Source organism: Saccopteryx bilineata, chromosome 2 (assembly GCF_036850765.1).
Source record: "Saccopteryx bilineata isolate mSacBil1 chromosome 2, mSacBil1_pri_phased_curated, whole genome shotgun sequence".
Lineage (NCBI taxonomy): Eukaryota > Metazoa > Chordata > Mammalia > Chiroptera > Emballonuridae > Saccopteryx > Saccopteryx bilineata.
In genome coordinates this window covers 248,377,510-248,396,746 of record NC_089491.1, presented here as the reverse complement: position 1 = coordinate 248,396,746, position 19,237 = coordinate 248,377,510, and the positions used below count along the sequence as shown (strand labels likewise).

The following is a 19,237-nucleotide window of genomic DNA, read 5'->3' as shown; positions in this document are numbered from 1 at the left end:
TCTGTCCCTCTCTCAGGGGAATAGAACTCGGGGTGGGGGTGGACAGAGTGGGGATTCAACATGCTGTGAGCTTGGTTCAGAAGTACAGCAGTGCCACAGAAAGCAACACAGGTGGTGGCAGGAAAGGCCAGACACCCTGGCCCTCCCAGGGTCACCCCACACAGCAGCTTCCTCCCCAGGAGGCCCACAGTCCTGAGACCTCGATGCAAGTAGGAGGGCGGCCTTGGGGCCGTGAAGGAAGCAGGATAAAGAGACGGCCCTACAGACTGGGCTATGTGTTCTTTAATTACGGTTAAATAGAAATGGGCAGGGGTTCCATAGAAAAGAGTACCAGATGAGACCTGGGATGCACCCTAAGAGCCATGAGGTGGGTCCTGTGCCAGCCTGGCTGTGGCATGGCACCTTTCTTCTGTGGCTCCTGGAATAGTCACTGCTGTTGGCCCGGGCATGGGTCCCCAGAAGGCCGGAGTTCTCTGCTGACTGGACAGCTGCCCTGCAGGCTCCAAGAATCTCCCATGAGCCCAGCCCAGGCCTAGTCCTAGAAGAAGTCTGAGGCTTTGCGCCGAGCAGGGAGTTGCAGCAGGTTGTCCGTAATGGAGGCTGGGTCCTGGCTGAGGGGGGTGTGCGTGGCAGAGCCAGGAGCTGGTGTGCTCGTTGGGGTTTGGGGCCCGCCGGCTGGGGTCTTGAGGTGCGTTGAGCGTGCTGGGGATGGTGTGTAGCTGGCCCGCAGGGCTCGATCTGTGTACTTGCTGGCTGTCCTGCTTACAAGGCGCTGCAGGGCTGGAGACATGGCTGGGCTCAGGCCTCTGGGGGTGAGACTGGGGTGGAGGCGGTGAGCAAGAGAGGTAAAATTAGGCTGGATGGGGCAATGCCAGCAGCAGATCCTGCCACAACTCTAGAAGAAGACACACAGGAGACCTGTGGTCATTCTGCGCTGGGAGCACCAGCCTAACTTGAGGTCGAGTGCTAATGCTGCCTTGACTAGGGGACTGGGGTGGACTCCAACTTCCTCCAAGGGGAATGATGGCAGCTGTTTTCACAGGACTGACAGGAGCTAGGGGACAAAAGGTCTAAAGGTGCCTCTTAGTAATGTGTCTAAGAGAAGACTGAAGCAAAGATACAGAGAGTTCATACAGGGCTTCACTTTGGACCAGAAGAGCTGCCAGGAGCCATCAAAGGACCCCTGGGCTTGTCCTACAGACTGAATGTCCACATTGTGAATGGTGGGTCCAAGCAGGAGCAGGAAGAAACCCCCACAAGGCTCAGCACCCCTCACCTGGCCAGGTTTTCCGTCACTCTCCGCAAGGCCTCCTGCTTCTTGGCTCTGTTCTTGGCAGCAGCCTCGTTGGCCATCTTTAGCCCCAGACGCTCCCTGCGGCCAGGCTCCAAGATCTACAAAGTGGGTGTGTCAGCTTGCCATTAGCCAGGCAGTCCCTTTCTGCTGGAAGGCTGTCCCTTCCCACGGCCCCCATGATCCCAACAATGCAAAAACGTCCCCAACCAGTGAGGCTGGCTGCCCACCCACAAGGGTCCAGTCCACCCCACCTGTCATCATGGTCCTCTCAAAGCTCCACTTTGACCAGCGGCAGTTAGGCCAGCCCCTGTGCACTGAGCCAGAAGTGGTCAGAAGACCACCAGTCCACTTGGGGTCCCACCTGTGCTCCTTCACCACAACCCACCTTGAAGACTGGCCCTGGTGTCCTGTCCACGTAGGGGGTTTCCGATCCTTCAACTCTCAATGGTGTGTTCTCAACCTCCCCCCAGGTCATAAGTGGGGATTCGTTCACACCTGCAGATGGAGAACCCACAGCCACCTCAGGCTAGGGAAGCCAAGTCAGGATGCAGCCTCCCTCCCACCACAGCCATCTCCTCGAACCCCGTGCACATTCCATCAAAGCTGGCAGCTAGCTGGCCCTTTCTCCTTCCCCAGGACTTTTTTTTTTTTTTTTTTTTTTTTTGCCTTTTTCTGAAGCTGGAAACAGGGAGAGACAGTCAGACAGACTCCCGCATGCGCCCGACCGGAATCCACCCGGCACGCCCACCAGGGGGCGACGCTCTGCCCACCAGGGGGCGATGCTCTGCCCATCTTGGGCGTCGCCATGTTGCGACCCTCCTGGGTGTCGCCATGTTGCGACCAGAGCCACTCTAGCACCTGGGGCCGAGGCCACAGAGCCATCCCCAGCGCCCGGGCCATCTTTGCTCCAATGGAGCCTTGGCTGCGGGAGGGGAAGAGAGAGACAGAGAGGAAGGCGCGGCGGAGGGGTGCAGAAGCAAATGGGCGCTTCTCCTATGTGCCCTGGCCAGGAATCGAACCTGGGTCCTCCGCACACTAGGCCGACGCTCTACCGCTGAGCCAACCGGCCAGGGCCCCCAGGACTTTTGAACCCTGGCTTCTCAGTCCTCTGAGAGGGAAACATCAAAGCCACTATAAGGCCAGGCAGGCCCAGGCCCTTACAGACATGGGCCATTATAGTTTGGAGAAGGGGGGCTCCCTAGAGAAGTTGGGCTGGGTTAGAAAATCCCTCTTCCACCTGACCGGGAGGTGGCGCAGTAGATAGAGTGTTGGACTGTTGGACTGGACGCGGAGGACCCAGGTTAGAAACCCCGAGGTCACCAGCTTGAGCGTGGGCTCATCTGGTTGAGTCCAGGGTAGCTGGCTTGAGCAAGGGGTTACATGGTCTGCAGAAGTCTCCCCGCCCCAAAGCACATATGAGAAAGCAATCAATGAACAACTAAGGTGCAGCAACAAAGAATTGATGCTTCTCATCTCTCTTCCTTCCTATCTATCCCTATCTGTCTCTCTCCCTCTCTCCCTCTCTCTCTCTTACACACACACACAGACATTCCCCCTTCCTAGCACAGGGCCAGGGAAGCCTCCTAGGGGTCGCTAATGGTACTTCACCCCAAGGCAAGAGACACTCAGGGACTTCTAGAGCTCTCATGTCTACCAGGATCCTGGGCACACCTGTGGCATTTCCACATGACCTAGCCTGTGCCGTGGCAACCAGCTCCCTAGAGTGCAAGGGCCAGCGCATGGAAGGGCAGAGGGACAGCATGTGTACTGCGAGACTGTCCCCATGGTTCATATACCTTCTGTGGGAAAAGACGCAGGGCTGAGGACCAGAGATGCCTCCTTACAGTACTCTGTGGATTTAGGTTTGTAAGCACGGTACACCTGCTAACGTGAGACCCAGAACAAGAAAACGTTACCTCAGGGCTGAGGGGACATCCAGCCCTAGCCCAGGCTAGTGGCAGGAGGTGGGCAGCCTGAGAAAGAGGCACAATCCTGCAGCTGCCCAAGGCCTATCTTGCCTAATCCGCACAGGCCAGGCATGGCCCGTTGAGGCCCCAGGTGCACCCCACCTCCTGCAGGCAATGGTTTGCCTTCCACTTAGGAAGATGCCTGCCTGGCACCCACTGAACTATACTGCCCTAACTGCAGATCAGAGCCCCAACACCCCTGCTTCCAACAAACTCAGTTTGTCCTGCCCAGCTCAGAGTGAGGGAGTGTGACCCCCCAGCTAAACAGACCAGACCCCACACATCTCAGGTCAAGTCTGCCTAAGACCAGCCCTGCTCTTGTGGATGGGACACTGGGTCCTTGAGTCATAAAAGGTGAGGAGGGGCAGACTCTACAGGAGTGCCAAGAGTGGCCAGGGCCAACCAAGCCTCTGCTCCCCAGGCCGTCCCCCAGATGGGCCAGCAGGTACATTTCTCACCAGGGGCAGGAGAAGGGGTAGCAACAAATCCAAATCCGCCAACTCGAGGGGATTCCTGGGGGATCAACTCCTTGCCGTCAGGGCCCACCTTGCCCTGTTTGTGCTGGAACAAGCAGAGAGGCTAGTGTCAGGGGGCCCCAACTGGCAGACGGGCAAGTGCACAGGAACACAGTGGAAACACTTCCCTCCCACGCAGGGCGGAGTCAGGGCTCTGGGGCTCATAGCACCCTTGAGGAAAGAGAGGGAGGATTCTGATCCTTGCAAAGACCCTGAGGACCTGTCAGAGCAGGCACCCAAAGAAGAAAGCTGCCCTCGGTACCCCACCTCCACGCAGGGCAAGGCTTGGCCACACCCCACGCAGGGTACTTTCAGGGACCACTGACTTCAGGTACCTGTAGGGTGCCTATGCTCTGATCTCTTCCCAAAAGGCCTCTAGAGCAATTTCTCTACCTCCTGTCTCCTACTCTTCAACCCCATGACCGCCAGAGCCACTGTCTCATGCCCTTATCCCCCAAGGGAGTTGACACCCCCAGAATGTTTCTGACCAAAACAGCACCCCAGTGGAAGACCACATGGGTCGAGAAGACTCAGGACCCTGCCACACAGGCGCCCAAATACCTCTGTACTGCTGAGCTCCACCAAGCCCAAGAACGGTCCTAATTTAAGAGTGATAGCCAAGACCAAAGAGGTTATTTTTACATAGTCAGCCTGCTATTGGCTCCCACCACCCACCTGGGCATTGAGGGCAGCAGCTTGCTGCAGCTGAGACCTGCTCAGGGCCTGGCTGAAGGGGTCCTTGAGGAAGCGTGTATTCCTATGTACCACCTGCCGGGGCTTCTTAAATAGCTGCTCCTCATCAGGGACGCCTGGCATACCAAGGAGAGAGGATAGCAGGTGTCAGAGGGGTGGGAAGGTCCCATCACCACCCCATGTTCTGGTCCTAAGAGAGGACAAGTCACTCCCCGCTGAGTGAAGCAGTCACTGACCTACTTCAGTCTCCGCAACACAAAACTTGAACACAGCTGGGGAGGGCCTCACTCCCTCACTCACCTCACACATAGACCGAATTGCTCTGAGACAGACCAGGACCCCCCGAGGCCCAGAATGCAAGAAACACAGACACACTCTGAAAGCCAGATCCAAACACACAGCCCCGCCCACACCGCCTGCTCACCCTCTGGGTAGTACATGAGCGAGTTCTTGGCCTTGTATTTCCAGGTCTCCACACCGGCCTGGCTGCTCTCAATGGCTTGGTGCTCTGCCGATGGGAGTGCAAGATTATCTTTCTCCCTCTGCATCACATGAGGAAAAGTGAGGGTCAGAGAGCCCCCAGGCACTGTGCCCTGGCTCTGGGACTCCCCCGCCCCAACAGAGGGTGCTTCTAACCCTGCACCCAGGGATACCTTCTCAAACTCCTCCTCAGCCTGGTAGAGCCAGGCATGGCGTGCCCGGCTCTTCTCCTTGGCCACCTCCATGATCTCCTGGAAGGAGGCGTTGTCCTCGCTTGTGTACCGGCTCAGGAAGTCATCCAGGCTGGGCAAGGGCTCCTTCTCCTCCTCCTCTCCTGCTTCTCCTGCTCATGGGTACAGGTGGGGTGACACAGAACCATCAGTGGCATAAATGCCACTTTGCAGTCTGTCGGTCCTGGGACCTGCAACGCCCTACCAGCAAGGCTAGAACCCCCACACCTGGTCCTAGGTCTGTCTGTGAGAGCCCACACTGACAGAGAACTCCCCACCCATTAGCAGAATCAACCTCCCCCCCCAACTGCCTAGGGAGCCCTTAGGAGCTTTCCTCATCTGCTGGAAGCCAAGAGAAGTGTGCTATCTGACTGGAAGGGGACCATCAAGGCATTAGAGATAGAGCAGGTGATCATAGCAGGACTTCCCCCAACAAAACTATGCTAGTCCTGTACTACCTGCTTCCAAAGCCCAGGCTCTCCCTCCATCCCTGGGATTCCCTTACCCAGACTACTCCTCCCTTCCTCATACCTATGGTACCGGTGGGTGACAGTCACCTAAGCCTCCCAACCTATCGAAGGGTCCGATGGCAGGGACTCCGTATGATATAGTGCTCTGGACAGGGCCTCACAGGCACTGGGCCACAACCCCAGCTGCCATCATAAGTGGCATCCCCATCGAGGGGTGTCCCTACACTGTGCGCGGCAGTGTAGACTTCAGCAAGGCCGTCAGGAGCAGAGATTCTTCTTCCACTCTAGTAATAGTCTTTCTTTTTTTCCTCTAAGTTAGAAGTGGGGAGGAGCCAAAACAAAGAATTGATGCTTCTCATCTCTCTCCTTTCCTGCCTGTCTGTCCCTATCTATGCTCTGTCTCTGCCACAAAAAAGAAAAGAAAAAAAAGAAAAAGAATCAGCAAGTTGCCTGTGATTTATGTGCCATACTGCAATGAAGAATCATTCTCCAAGGATATAACACAATGGACTGTGTTAATGGCAAAAAGAATTAGCTTTTAAAGCAGAAAACACTATCTTTGTGTGAATACACAGGGCAACTATGTTAGCATATAACACCACGCCATAGACCAGCACCTAATAGAGAACAGCATCTGGTCTGTCTGTATGGGCACTGGCATCATAATACTGGTGAAAACACTGAACAACCCATGAGGAAATCTTGTAGCATTTGGTACACCTATGTTCAACAGGGTTCTGAATGCTCTACCCTAGAAAGATGTGGTCATAAAGTCAAGATGTATCATACACAACTCAGGAAATGTGTTGAAAAAACTTACTCATTTGTTCTATGCATATTTGTGGAAGACACACAACATTCCATGAACTACATATTCCAGTGCAGAATATGTCAACATAAGCAAGATCAAGAACCTGCTCTTGCCTGACCAAGCAGTGGTGCAATGGATAGAGCGTTGGACTGGGATGGGTAGGACCCAGGTTCGAGACCCCGAGGTTGCCAGTCTGAGCGCAGGCTCATCTGGTTTGAGCAAAAAAGCTCACCAGCTTGAAGCCCAAGGTCGCTGGCTTGAGCAAAGGGTTACTCGGTCTTCTGTAGCCCCACAGTCAAGGCACACATGAGAAAGCAATCAATGAACAACTAAGGTGTCGCAACAAAACTGATGATTCATGCTTCTCATCTCTCTCCATTCCTGTCTGTCTGTCCCTATCTATCCCTCTCTCTGGCTCTGAAAAAAAAAAAAAAAAGAACTTGCTCTTGTGGAAAGAAGAAACAATAAACAAACAGAAATGCCTCTTTAAATGTCATGTCTCTTGATGAGAAAAGCAAGCCAGTAAAGCACAGAGCATCTGGGGTCATGTGACTTTTTTCTGGGATGTCAGGAACAGTTCCTTAAGTAGGTAACATTTGAGAAGAAACCTGGAGAAAGAGGAGTGAGCTGTGCTGTTATTTAAGGGAAGTGGCCAACTTGGAAGAAACAGGTGCAGAGGCCCTAGGGCATCGTAAGGAGACAGCAAGAAAAGGTACCCTCTGAGGCCTATGAAACCCACCAGTCAGAGGCCAGCACACAGATAGGAAGCAAGATTCCCAGAGCATGGAAAAGGACCAGAGGCTCAGAAGACTGGCCCACATTTGGGACTGGACCTAGATCTTCTGCCTCCTAGACCAGTGCTCTTTGACCCACTGGGTTGCCACTTCGGCAAGGAGACACCTCAGGTACAAGATGTGACCTGCCTCTGGACCACTGATTCCCTGTCAATCCCAAACAGGTGACAGAAAGAGGCCGCTCACTCACCATCGCCATCTTCCAGGCCCCGGCCCCTGCCACGGGGCTTCTGGCCCACCAATCCAGTGCCTGTGTGCACCTCAGGGGTTTCAAATGTGGCTGGAGTCACATCTGGGGAAGAGAGGGAATGGAGATTAAAGCAAGCCTGAGGCAACAGTTCAGCAGGTATTTCCATCACAGGAGTCCTCTTACAGGGTGGTGGGGGCTCTCGGGACATCTTGCCCAGAGCAGAGCCAAACTTGACGGCAATCTGACGCATCTGTTCCAGGTTTCCTTTCTCCTCGGCCTCCAGGTATTCCTTCTGTGCCTGCAGCTTTTCCACATCAGGAAAGAAGTCCCTCTGGATGACTGTCTGGAGGCCCTATCAGGGGAGATCAAAATCAAAGTCAGAGCTGCCACCTTGGATCCCCCACTTCTCAGTGAACGATGCTAAGGTAGCTGATCACCACCACCCCCTAGCCCCGAATCTCTGCCCAATGATCCCCAGAGCTTAGGGCATTTCTCTTTCTGTTTTAGAGAGAGAGACAGACAGACAGACAGGAAGGGAAAGAGATGGGAAGCATCAACTTGTAGCTGTTATCACTTTAGTTGTTCATTGATTGCTTTCTCATACCTGCCTGGGGGGGGTGGGCTGGAGCTGAGCCAGTGACCCTGCACTCAAGCCAGTGAACACCAGGTTTCGAACCTACCTGGTTCCTCAGTGTCCCAGGCTGAGGCTTTATCCACTGCGCCACCACCTGGTCTGAGGCTAATATAACAGGCGGCCTTGCTGTAATATCTAACGCTACTAAACGCTCCACTGATTTTCATGCAGCCCTTCTCTCTCCCCTCAGTAACTGGTCATTCTCATTCTCATTTGCTAGCCCTACAGCAGCTGGACCAACAGTAACTTCATTCCAACAGTAACTTTTTGTTTCCAATATAAACCCTTTACCTGGAAGACGTCAGCCAGTCACCACCAGCACCAGTTCAGATCCCCAATCTGTACCTCCAACCAGGCCTTGCTCCTCAGATACACATCTGTGCAGCCAGCTGTCCACTAATGTCACCTGCTTGTACAGCTTAGAGGCCTGGCAAACTTAACCAGTCCCAAACCAAACTGGTGGACTTCCTCCACCAATCGCGTGCCAGCTCCTCCTTCCAGCCTATCTGCGGTAGCACTAAGATCTATTATTTCAAGGTGCTGCCACAGCCTTTGCACTTGCTATTAACTGCTCTCAAGAAAGTCCTCTTTGCCACCAACCTTCCTCACGCTTACGCTTTTTCTTTCCTTCCTCACGCTTTCATAGAAACCTCGTTTCCCTAGCTCCCTACCACACACAAGCAGAACTACCTCCTCTCTCCCCAGACAACACAGCCTGTGCCTCTTAATCTGCATTGTGCTTATTTGGCTGTCGTACTGTCCATACCCCAAGGGCAGGGACTCAAGCTTATCCATCTCCTCCAGGGGACGAGAGTGCCTCGACCTAAGAAGAGATACCCTAGTGAGCGCAGCGGGTACAGGAGGGGATCTGAGAAGAACCCAGAAGTCGCTAGCGCCCGCACCGAGGTCTTACCTCGATATACTCTTCCTCGTCCAAGACCCGTTGCTTCCTTGTCGCAACCCGGGCCTGCCCAGCAGCCTGCTTTCTCCGGGGCCTAGACCTGGTAGGGAGCAACAGGGCCCGGGGAGACGCACTGGGGGTCTCCATCGCTGTCCCAGGATTGCTCAAATGACTCGTCATAGTGTAAGAGGGGCAGGACTATGCTAGATGTACAGGGCGCTTCCAATAGTTGGCCAATGGGGAAGTTTCGAGTTTCAAAGGCCAATCCGCGCTCCCAACTGCAGGCCCTTGCTCTTATGGGAACTGTAATTTTCTTCCCACCTCGCACTGTTTTTGTATAATTGGACTGTGGGCAGTAGGCGGCGCTGTGATAGTAGGGATAAGGGGCGTGTCCTTCACGCTAATCTTGACAAGTTCTTGCGCTAAGTATGGCCTTGGAATTCCAATTGCTCGCAAATAAACACTGCGTATGCTTCTATATTATTAACAAAAACACACTCTTTAAAAAATTTGATTATATACGCGTTTCAAAGCCTTTATTAGAACTTTATGCACGCAAAGAATCCTAAGACAAGTTTTTTGGGGATTTTTCTTTTTGTGACAGAGACAGAGACACAGTTAGGGACAGACTGGAAGGGAGAGGGATGAGAAACATTAGTTCTTCATTGTGGCACCTTAGCTGTTCGTTGATTGCTTTCTCATATGTGCCTTAACTGGGGGCTACAGCATACCGAGTGACCTGACCCCTTACTCAAGCCAGGAACCTTGGACTCAAGCTGTTGAGCCTTGCTCAAACCAGATGAGCCCGTGCTCAAGTTGGTGACCTCGGGGTTTCGAACCTGCGTCCTCCATGTCCCAGTCCAACACTCTATCCACTGCGCCATTGCCTGGTTACGCCCTAAGACAAGTTTCTGCCCTTTTTTTTTGTTTTTTTATATTTTTCCAAAATGAAAAGTGGGGCGCGCAGACAGACAGACTCTCAACAAGTGCCCGACAGGGATCCACCCAGCATGCCCACAAGGGGGCGATGCTCAGCCCCTCTGGGGAGTTGCTCCACTGCAATCACAGCCATTCTAGCCCTGAGGTGGAGTCCATGGAGCAGTCCTCAGTGCTGGGGCTAGCTTTGCTCCCATGTAGCCTTGGCTAGAGAAGAGAAGAGAGAGACAGAGGGGAAGGAGAGGGAGAAGGGTGGAGAAGCAGATGGGCTCTTCTCCTGTGTGCCTTGGCTGGGAATCAAACCTGGGACTTCTACACGATGGGCCGAAGCTCTACTGCTGAGCCAACCCAACAGGGCTAAGACAAGGTTTTTGTTTGTTTGTTTTTGGGTTGTTTTTACAAGGACAGAGAGAATCAGAGAGAGGAATAAACAGGAACAGAGAGAGATGAGAAGAATCAATCATCAGTTTTTCATTGCGACACCTTAGTTGTTCATTGATTGCTTTCTCATATATGCCTTGACAGCGGGTCTTCAGCAGACCGAGTAACCCCTTGCTCAAGCCAGCGACCTTGGGTCCAATTAAGCTGGTGAGCTTTTTGCTCAAGCCAGATGAGCCCGCATTCAAGCTGGTGACCTCGGGGTCTCAAATTGGGTCTTTCCTCATTCCAGTCCGACGCTCTATCCACTGCGCCACCACCTGGTCAGGCGAGACAAGTTTTTTTTTGTTTGTTTTTGTTTTTTACTTAAAATCATTTTTTTTATTTTATTTACTGATTTTAGAAAGAGAGAGGAGAGAAAGGTGGTGGGGTAGGAGCAGGAAGCATCAACTCATAGCTGTTGCTTCTCCTTTGTGCCTTGACTGGGCGAGCCCAGGGTTTCTAACCAGAGACCTCAGAGTTCCAGGTCGATGCTTTACCCATTGTACCACCACAGTGTTTTCCTTTTTCTTTTTTTTTAATAAATAAATTTTTATTTTAATGGGGTGACATCAATAAATCAGGGTACATACATTCAAAGAAAACATTTCCAGGGTATCTTGTCATTTAGTTCTGTTGCATACCGATCACCCAAAGAGAGATCATCCTCTGTCACCCTCTATCCAGTTTTCTTTGTACCCCTCCCCCTCCCCCTCCCCCTCCCCCTCCAACCCTCCCCTCACCACAACCCCGTAACCACCCCACTCCTATCCATGTCTCTTAGTCTCGTTTTTATGTCCCACCAATGTATGGAATCCTGCAGTTCTTGTTTTTTTCTAATTCACTTATTTCACTCTGCATAATGTTATCAAGATTCCACCATTCTGCTGTAAGTGATACGATGTCATCACTTATTCTAGTTGAATAGTATACCATGGTGTATATGTGCCCCATCTTCTTTATCCAGTCTTCTATTTTTTTTTTTACAGCGATTAAAAGCCTTTAAGCAAACTCTTGGCCAATACAGCAAGAATCCATAAAAGAGTAGTGTCCTTAACATGTTCACCAAGTCCAAGTTGGCCCCATCACCATGCCAAATCCCTGAAAAATGCAACCCAACCACAGTTCAGTCTGTTAGGAGCTGTCACAGGAATCAGGAGTCCAGGAAAAGTTCACATCCAGGAAAAGTTTTCATGGCACTGGAATTGTCACCATTCTACAGTTTGCAGCTCATGTCCAAGTCCCAATGACCACTGCTTCTAGCTGGTAATGATTCAGGTAGACTGGAAAAGCCATTTGCAGCATGCGTGGATATGGAGCTTCTGTTCTCCTCTGCCTGGAGAGATGAGACCAGGTTGCTTTGACCTGGAGCTCTGCGACTGTGGCATGGTAAAGAGAACCTTGGGATACACTAAGCAGTCTCGGTGTGGCTTGTTCAGTGTTCTTTGGTTGAAGAGTCCTCTTAGTTTAGTCCAAAGTTGGTTTGTCCAGATGATAGTTCATAAAATTAGTTTGTAATCCACTTTGGTTCTGGGAGGTAGATGTTGGTACATCTGCCTACTCCGGCGCCATCTTGTCTCCTCGAGACAAGTTTTTGAAAAAAGAAAAATATGCCCTGGCAAGATAGCTGGGTTGGTCAGTCATCCAGAGATGCAGAGGTTGCCAATTGGGCCCTCAGTCAGGGTACATATAGGAACAGATCAGAGTTTCTGTCTCTTTCTTTCCCCCTCCTCCTTTGCTCCTAAATCAATAAATTTAGAATGGAAGTTAGGAAGAAGAGAAGAGAAAGAAAAGGAAGGAAGAAAGAAAAATACGATGTTTTAATAAAGAAATGTCTGGTTAAAAATGATCAGATCCCACCCGAATCAAATGGCTCAGTTGGTAGGTTGCTCGTTCGAGCCTGGGTCGAACATATGGGAACAGATCCATATTCCTGTCTCTCTCTCCTTCTCCCCCTTACTCTCTCTAAAATCAATGAACATTTTTAAAAAATATCAGGACCTTAACTGCCAGAGTGGGCTTCCCAGAATAGCATTAATTTTCATTGAAATGGACCAGAAACTACCTAAGCATTTTTCAGGACTGATCATTTCTACCCAAAAGGAGATTGTGAATTATGTCAAACAAGTAAATTTTGCCCCAGAATGATTTAGTACAATAGACAGTCATTCCTTTATCCACCAGGGTATCCATGGTAATGGCTCCTGCTCTCAAAGAGCTGACAGTCCAGTGAGGAAGACAGACTCTGGTTAGGTCATCCCATGAACAAGTTTAGAACTCCAGTTGACAGAAGCAAGAAAAGTTTGTACTTGAGGGCTGCTATCTAGGGGCAGTCAGGGGAAGCTTTCCTGAGCAGGATGTGATTGCAGATCCAAAAGAGAAACAGGCATTGATCAGGTGTACAGGAAAAAGCATGGGCACAGGCCTAGCAGCCAGAAGAGGAAGACCTTTGGATATACAGAGTACAAAGAGCAGTGAGGTGTGACATGGTGCCAGAGCGGCAGGCCAGGCTGCACGGGGTGGGATCTTGTAGGTCATGGTGAGTTTTTTCTTTTCTGTGGGGGCAATGGAAGCCCTTGGATTGCTCGGGGCAGGGGAGAGGCAGGTTCAGACTTGCAGACTTTACGCAGAACAAAGTAAAGAGGAACCAGAGTGGACAGAGATCACAAGACTGGAAGTGATTGCAATGATGATGGAGATTTTCACCAGGTTGGTGCAATTTGAAGCTAGGAAGAAGGTAGATTCTGGGATTGTTTTTGGGAAGTGAGATCAACTTGCTGTTGGCCTGTGTCTGGCGGGTCTGGGAGTGCGGTGGTTGTCTGCCCTCTGGTTCATGCACCTGGTGTGCACAGAAGAGGTCACCTTCCCAGGACAAAGTGACTTAGAGGAGCTTCCAGGTAGAGTAGTCAAAGGGACAGTTGGACATAAATATATAGCTCAGAGGAAAGGCCTTAGCTGGAGATGTAAATGTGGCAGCTGAGAACGAAGAGGATAAACCAGGCTGGGAACGGAGGTTAAGAGGGAAGTGCCTGGCCTGACCAGGCAGTGGCGCAGTGGATAGAGCATCGGACTGGGATGCAGAGGACCCAGGTTCGAGATCCCGAGGTCTCTGGCTTGAGCGCGGGCTCATCTGGTTTGAGCAAAAAAGCCCACCAGCTTGAACCCAAGGTAGCTGGCTCCAGCAAGGGGTTACTCGGTCTGCTGAAGGCCCGCGGTCAAGGCACATATGAGAAAGCAATCAATGAACGACTAAGGTGTTGCAACGCGCAATGAAAAACTAATGATTGATGCTTCTCATCTCTCTCCGACCCTGTATGTCAGTCCCTATCTGTCCTTCTCTCTCTCTGTCCCTGAAAAAAAAAAAAATAATGAAATTGTAAAGCCCAAAGCCCAGTTTGCTAGCAGGGCAAGTTCTATAGTGTGATAGGCTATGGAATAAAGAGCTCCAAACTCAGAAAGCACGTTAGCCACTTTTCTGCTTATAAAATATTCACACACTTCCTATTTGTTAACCTGCATGGTACTGCAGCCACCTCTCAGCTCACTGAGGACTTACCAGTCCAGCATACCCAGCAGGCCTCTCATAGTTCCTAATGGCCAAGGGGAAGGAACCCTGAACTAAGAGCCAGCTTACCTGGGTTTGAAACCCAGCTATGCTGCTTACCAGCTCAGCTATGTGACCTTATACAAGTCACCTGACTCTTCCAGCCAGCTTCCCTTCTCCTAAAGAACACAGCTCTATAGTCCTGCTACCTCACCAAGCGGCCTGGCCAAGCACAACCTTTTTTTTAAAATTTTATTTATTCATTTTAGAGAGGAGAGAGAAAGGGAGAGAGACAGAGAGGGAGAGAGAGGAGAGAGAGACAGAGAGAGAAGGTGGGAAGAAGGTGGGGAGGAGCTAGAAGCATAAACTCTCATATGTGCCTTGACCAGGCAAGCCCAGGGTTTTGAACCGGAAACCTCAGCATTTCCAGGTCAACGCTGTATCCACTGCGCCACCACAGGTCAGGCAAGCACAAGCCTTTTATAGGGCTGGAGACCTCAGCTGAGACTGTGTTCACTCGGTAAAGGTAAATGTTTTCTCAGCTATGCATGGTGGGGTCACTCTGGATGAAGCTGTGGCTGAAACAATGGCATGATTTTCTTTCATTGTCGATGCTAGAAAAACAGTTTTAGAATCAGCAATTGTTTGTTTTTTTGTTTGTTTGTTTGTTTTAGCAAGAAAAAGAGAGGGAGAGAGATAAGAAGCATCAACTCATAGTTGCAGCATCTTAGCTGTTCATTGCTTTCTCATATGTGCCTTGACTGCAGGGCTCTAGCCAAGCCAGTAACCCCTTGCTCAAGCCACTGACCATCGGGAAGCTGGCAACCCCACACTCAAGCTGGTGGGTCTGTGGTCAGACCAATGACCTTGCAGTTTTGAACCTGAGTCCTCAGCATCCTAGGCTGATGCTCTATCCACTGCACCACCGCCTGGTCAGGCTAGAATCAGTAATTGATGCTGCATTCCCTGTACAGATAAAGGGTCAGTGAGATGATTCCCTAGTCAGTGGCCCCTAAAATGCTCATTTGTCACCCTTTGGCAGAGAGCTCCAACCTTTCATTCTCACCACACCCCTGGTAGACATAATGCACATCTCTGTTGGTCATTATGGTTAACCACAGAAGGAATTTTGGAGGAGGGTTGGTTCTAACCCTCAGATCAGGGTACTCAGATGGAGTAAGCCTCAGCATCCCACCTGGTAAACCACTGGGTCCATCAGAAGAGAAGTAGACTGGGGCTCCACAGCAAGGGGTCAAGACAGCAGGCAGGACATACACAAAACCCTGGGAAGGGTTTATGTTGGAGTCAGGCCAGAATTCTAGGACTCAATCTCATTCCAGTCACTTAGCTTGATGAGATCTCCATATTCAAACTTCCCCATCTGTAAATGGAGCTAATAACGATATATACTTCAGAGGGCTACCTGAGAGTAAAATTAATCAACATATGTGGTGGTACTACAGTACCTGACATGTAACACATCCTCAATCAGACATTCATTTTATTTTTTTTAATCTTTTTTATTGATTTTAGAGAGAGAAGAAAGGGAAGAGAGAAAGAGAGAAATATCGACTTAATGTTTCACTTATTTATTCATTCTTTGGTTGATTCTTGCATATGCCCTGACCAAGAATTGAACCTACAACCTTGGCATATAGGGACAATGCTCGAAGAAACTTTGGTGAAAAGTCAAGTTCTGCACTCTTGTGTTGCCCATTGATCCCACTCTGTGAAAGGCCTCACACCCTAGCCTGCATAAGAGAGTAGCCAAAAGTGGCTTGGTTCCAGTCCTCAAGGGTTCCATCTGGCAGAAATCAGAGGACCCTCCGCACTCGCCTGCCAGCCTGCCTCCTTCCCAGGAAACACGTTCTAACTGGTGCCTTCCTCACACCCCCAAGTATAAGTCTAAGTCAGGAACCCAACAGAAAGAATGCAGGCGAAGACCAGAAAGTGCCAGCCAGCAGACTCCTGCCTGGAAGGACAGAGAGCACACTTGGCACACAAGAACACTCGACCCAAAGTGAGATGTGCCCTCACCGCCCAAAGTCAGGGAGCCAATTGGATTTCCCCAATTTTGGAGGGCAAGTCAATACACCACTGGGGGCCGCTATGAAGTTCTAAAGAATAGTGGAATAAAAAGAGTAAGTTTACTTCCTCTGCCAGAGATGCTTCCATGCCCCAACACAGACCTAAGCAGGATATATTCCATGAAGAAGCCCGCCCCTGCTTCAAAGATACATATGGTCGGCCACCTCTGCTACCTGCCTGGGCTCCCACACTTAATGGACTGATTTATACCTTGTCTGTCCTTCCACACCTAAAGGGCACCCCCAGAGGGAGGGGTTTATTCTCTCCATTTGAGCATCCCTAGGGATGGGCAGGCACCAAGCACTCAGACACTTGCTGAATAGCTGCTGGCCAGCTGGCAGGATATGTGGACAGAGAGAAAAGGAGCTGGGGACATTGGTCACCTCTATCGTCAGGCAAGAGATGCTGAATCTGGAACCAGAGGCACCCCAAGGAAGATAGGTATGCAGGATGCATGGGTTCACCCCCCAGGGTCCAGTCACTTGATGTGCAAAACTGAGACCCAGGAGCCAGAACAGGATAATGTCTCACCTTTCTACAGAAGTAGACATGTTTTCTAAAGGACTTACCATAATCACAACCCATAGTCCATTGGGTCTGGTCCCCAAGAGCCTATACAGTACCCTCCTAGACAGGTAGGCCTTTTCCTGGTCTCCATCCTACCAAGGCTATCTCAGAACCAGTCACCCTGCTGCCAAGAGAACATCTAAAAGCAATGAGCAACCAGCTCTACTCAGGGAGCCCAGAGAAGTATCACTGGAAAGACTCCAGGTTGAGTGCGGGCCCAGGGCCTTGGCCACTAGGTAGGCACTACGGAATCCAGAGGTTCAGTGTGTCTGGGGTGGAAGGAGCCAGGCTAGGGCATGGTGGAGGGCCACACAGGGCTCTGCTCCCCAGCCTGCCTTTACCCACTGAGGCCTGACAGTGCTTACAGAAGAGGCCCTAGGCACTTCTACCTTCATGTACCCCTTTCTGCACTAAAAAAAACCCAAAAACCTAAGAACCATACTTTTCAACTGTACTGTTATAAAATGAATGTGTATATGTGCACAATTCATTTTCTTTGACCTAAAAGTTTCTTATTTCCCTGCTTATTTTTAAAAAAATCATTTTCACAATCCCCTTTAAGGGGCACTGTGAGCATCCAGCATTACATCTCCTGTGCCTGTTAGATAAATAAATAGGTCCTGCACTTGGAGATTCTATTTTTTTGCTGTAGTTCAGAGGAGTGGTCCTCCAGGAACAAATAAAAATTGTCTGGGGCCTTAAGCTGCTTTGATTCTGAATCCATTTCCCCCTACACAGACTTTTTTTTTATAGACACACAGTTCCAACGGGAGTTCTGAAAGCATTTAATCATCACATACAAAGAGTAGTCTTAAGTACCAGGCACTGTCCAGGTTCCTAGGGCTGAAACACACCTGCGGGGCAGCGCGTCAGTCTCTGCCTCAGCCCCACCCCCCACCCCCGCGCGCGATGCTGAGCGACCTCCTAGCACCTCCTCGGGGCCGCTCTCTGAACTGAGTACTTCTCAAGTGTAACACCTGAGTGACAACAAACGACACGGCTACCGCCTTCTAGCCGACGGATTTCCAGGGTTGAGACGCTTGGCACCAACCCACTGCAAGAGAAACTAGGTGCCTCCACGAGCTGCTCTCTACCCCCAACACTCCAGCCTAATCACAGCCGCTGGACTAGCAAAGAGCTCGCGCCCAGGGCGCAGGTCCTAGGCGAGAGGACTCCATCAATCTCCGTCACGTCAACCTCAAAGCATGTACTGCTTCACGATCGTGGACCCAAGGTCAACATCCATCGAAAACAAAGTTCCATGGTGCAAGAAGCGCTCGGAACCAGGTAAACTCAAGGCATGGTCCCGGAGGTGCACGGTCCGGGGCGAGAGACGCGGCGGCCCGCAGGCAGGCCTCAGCCGGCGTCCTGCCCGGACGCGGCCTGCCAGGTGGAGGGAGGTCCGGGCGACCCCGGCCCCGCCCGCCTCGCCCCTGGCCGCCCGGCTGCACACTCTGCGCGCGCACCTGCTCGTAGCGGCTCGGTGACGGTGAGCACGAGCAGGAAGAGCAGCAGAAAGGCACCGCTGTCTGCCTTGGGCACCATTTATCCTCCGTTCATCGTCCCCGAGGCGGCCGCTTGACCCCGTAGGGAGGCCGGACCGGGCCTGGCTGAGGGTCGGGAGTCGGGCCGAAGCCGGGTGTAGAGAGGCAGCGGGAGAGGACTCCGACTTGGCCAGGGGCTCTCGGTCCCTCTCGCCCGCAACCTGAGATTCCAACTCCGGCTCCGCGCAAGATGGCGGCCGTCCTGCTCGGCTCCGCGACGCACCGCCTCCCGCCCTTAGTGCCGGCGCTGGCCAATGAGCGCCGAGAAGAGGGGCGGGGTCTGCGCAATCCCAGTGCGTATGGACCATTGGCCGAGCTGAGGCGGAGCCTGGTCATTAGTGCCCGAAAGGGGCGAGGTCTAAGGTCTGGACGGCGAGGGGCGGGCCCAACGGAAAGGCAGGACTTAAGAAGTGAGGTGTGCCATTGGCTAAACAGAGAGGTGGGGCTTTGTAGTGGAATCAGCGGTAGGGCTCAGGGCAGGGGCGGTAGGAGAGGGGCAATGGGACTGTTACATCCCAGCAAGAGAGCACAGCAGACACAAAGTGAATTTTATAAGTTTTATTGCAAACCTGCACAGGGACTGCAGGTAACCCACGCAGGGGAACACTGAAGCCCCGCAAACCTGCGCAGGGACTGCAGGTAACCCACACAGGGGAACACTGCAGCCCCGAGCTTCTAAAAAAACTCCTTTTTATAGGGTGGCTATCTAGGTTGAGCAAGCATTATACAGAAGCTGATGTGGCTGTCAGCTATTGGCTAGGGAGGTCGTGCGCAGTTATGGGGGGGGTGAATTGCTCAGTGGAGAATTTCAAACATAAACTTCTGATAAGGGTCTCTGACTCATCTGAACTCTGTTCTCGGTGTCACAGGGACCTTGTCAGCACTCCCTGTTCCTTCAATAGTTACACTCTTGGCAGCCCCAGCATATCAGTACTCCCTGAAACTAACATTCCCCCATCTCTTTTGGGCATAAATCAAACCCTTGATTCTTCATCAGTGGGGAGAATGGTATAAGGCTGGGGCTCATGAGAATTTTCTACTTTAGCTGTAGCTATAAGCTAATTGGGTCAGGGGTCCTCCCTAGTATGTTCTGGCATGCTGATAGTGTGCCCTTAGTACTACAAGCTTTACGAACTAATTTCTTTCTGCCTTGCATTTTTCT

The 19,237-nt window shown here is 51.5% G+C and overlaps 2 protein-coding genes across 3 annotated transcripts in view; both read right to left on the bottom strand.

The window, feature by feature from the left end:
• Positions 1 to 19,237, bottom strand: part of DGCR2 (DiGeorge syndrome critical region gene 2) — a 130,803-nt gene that overhangs the window by 92,804 nt on the left and 18,762 nt on the right. The window contains exon 1 of one of the 2 annotated variants that reach the window (XM_066259886.1): positions 17,998 to 18,086. The exons of the other annotated variant lie outside the window; for it this stretch is intronic. Coding sequence (XP_066115983.1) covers positions 17,998 to 18,076 — 79 coding nt within the window. The 5' untranslated portion in view covers positions 18,077 to 18,086. Of the gene's footprint in view, positions 1 to 17,997; positions 18,087 to 19,237 lie in introns of those variants that run through there. 2 annotated transcript variants of the gene reach the window in all.
• On the bottom strand, positions 265 to 18,136 carry LOC136325451 (splicing factor ESS-2 homolog). The gene is made up of 10 exons (XM_066259891.1): positions 17,998 to 18,136; positions 7,628 to 7,796; positions 7,445 to 7,546; positions 5,123 to 5,292; positions 4,894 to 5,011; positions 4,452 to 4,585; positions 3,720 to 3,822; positions 1,680 to 1,789; positions 1,277 to 1,392; positions 265 to 818 (listed from the first exon to the last, which is right to left on the bottom strand). Exons 2-10 carry the CDS (start codon positions 7,692 to 7,694, stop codon positions 539 to 541), a joined length of 1,200 nt encoding a protein of 399 aa, XP_066115988.1. The 5' UTR covers positions 7,695 to 7,796; positions 17,998 to 18,136; the 3' UTR covers positions 265 to 538.

What these genes read in the sequence shown, in the direction of transcription:
- LOC136325451 (XM_066259891.1), bottom strand. Translation starts at nt 7,694, where the DNA reads ATGCGTCAGATTGCCGTCAAGTTTGGCTCTGCTCTGGGCAAGATGTCC. An exon ending in CTGAGGAGGAGTTTGAGAAG is followed by an intron (nt 5,012 to 5,122) that starts GTATCCCTGGGT and finishes CATGTGATGCAG; the next exon opens with AGGGAGAAAGATAATCTTGC. An exon ending in CACCAGGGCCAGTCTTCAAG is followed by an intron (nt 1,393 to 1,679) that starts GTGGGTTGTGGT and finishes CCCACTTTGTAG; the next exon opens with ATCTTGGAGCCTGGCCGCAG.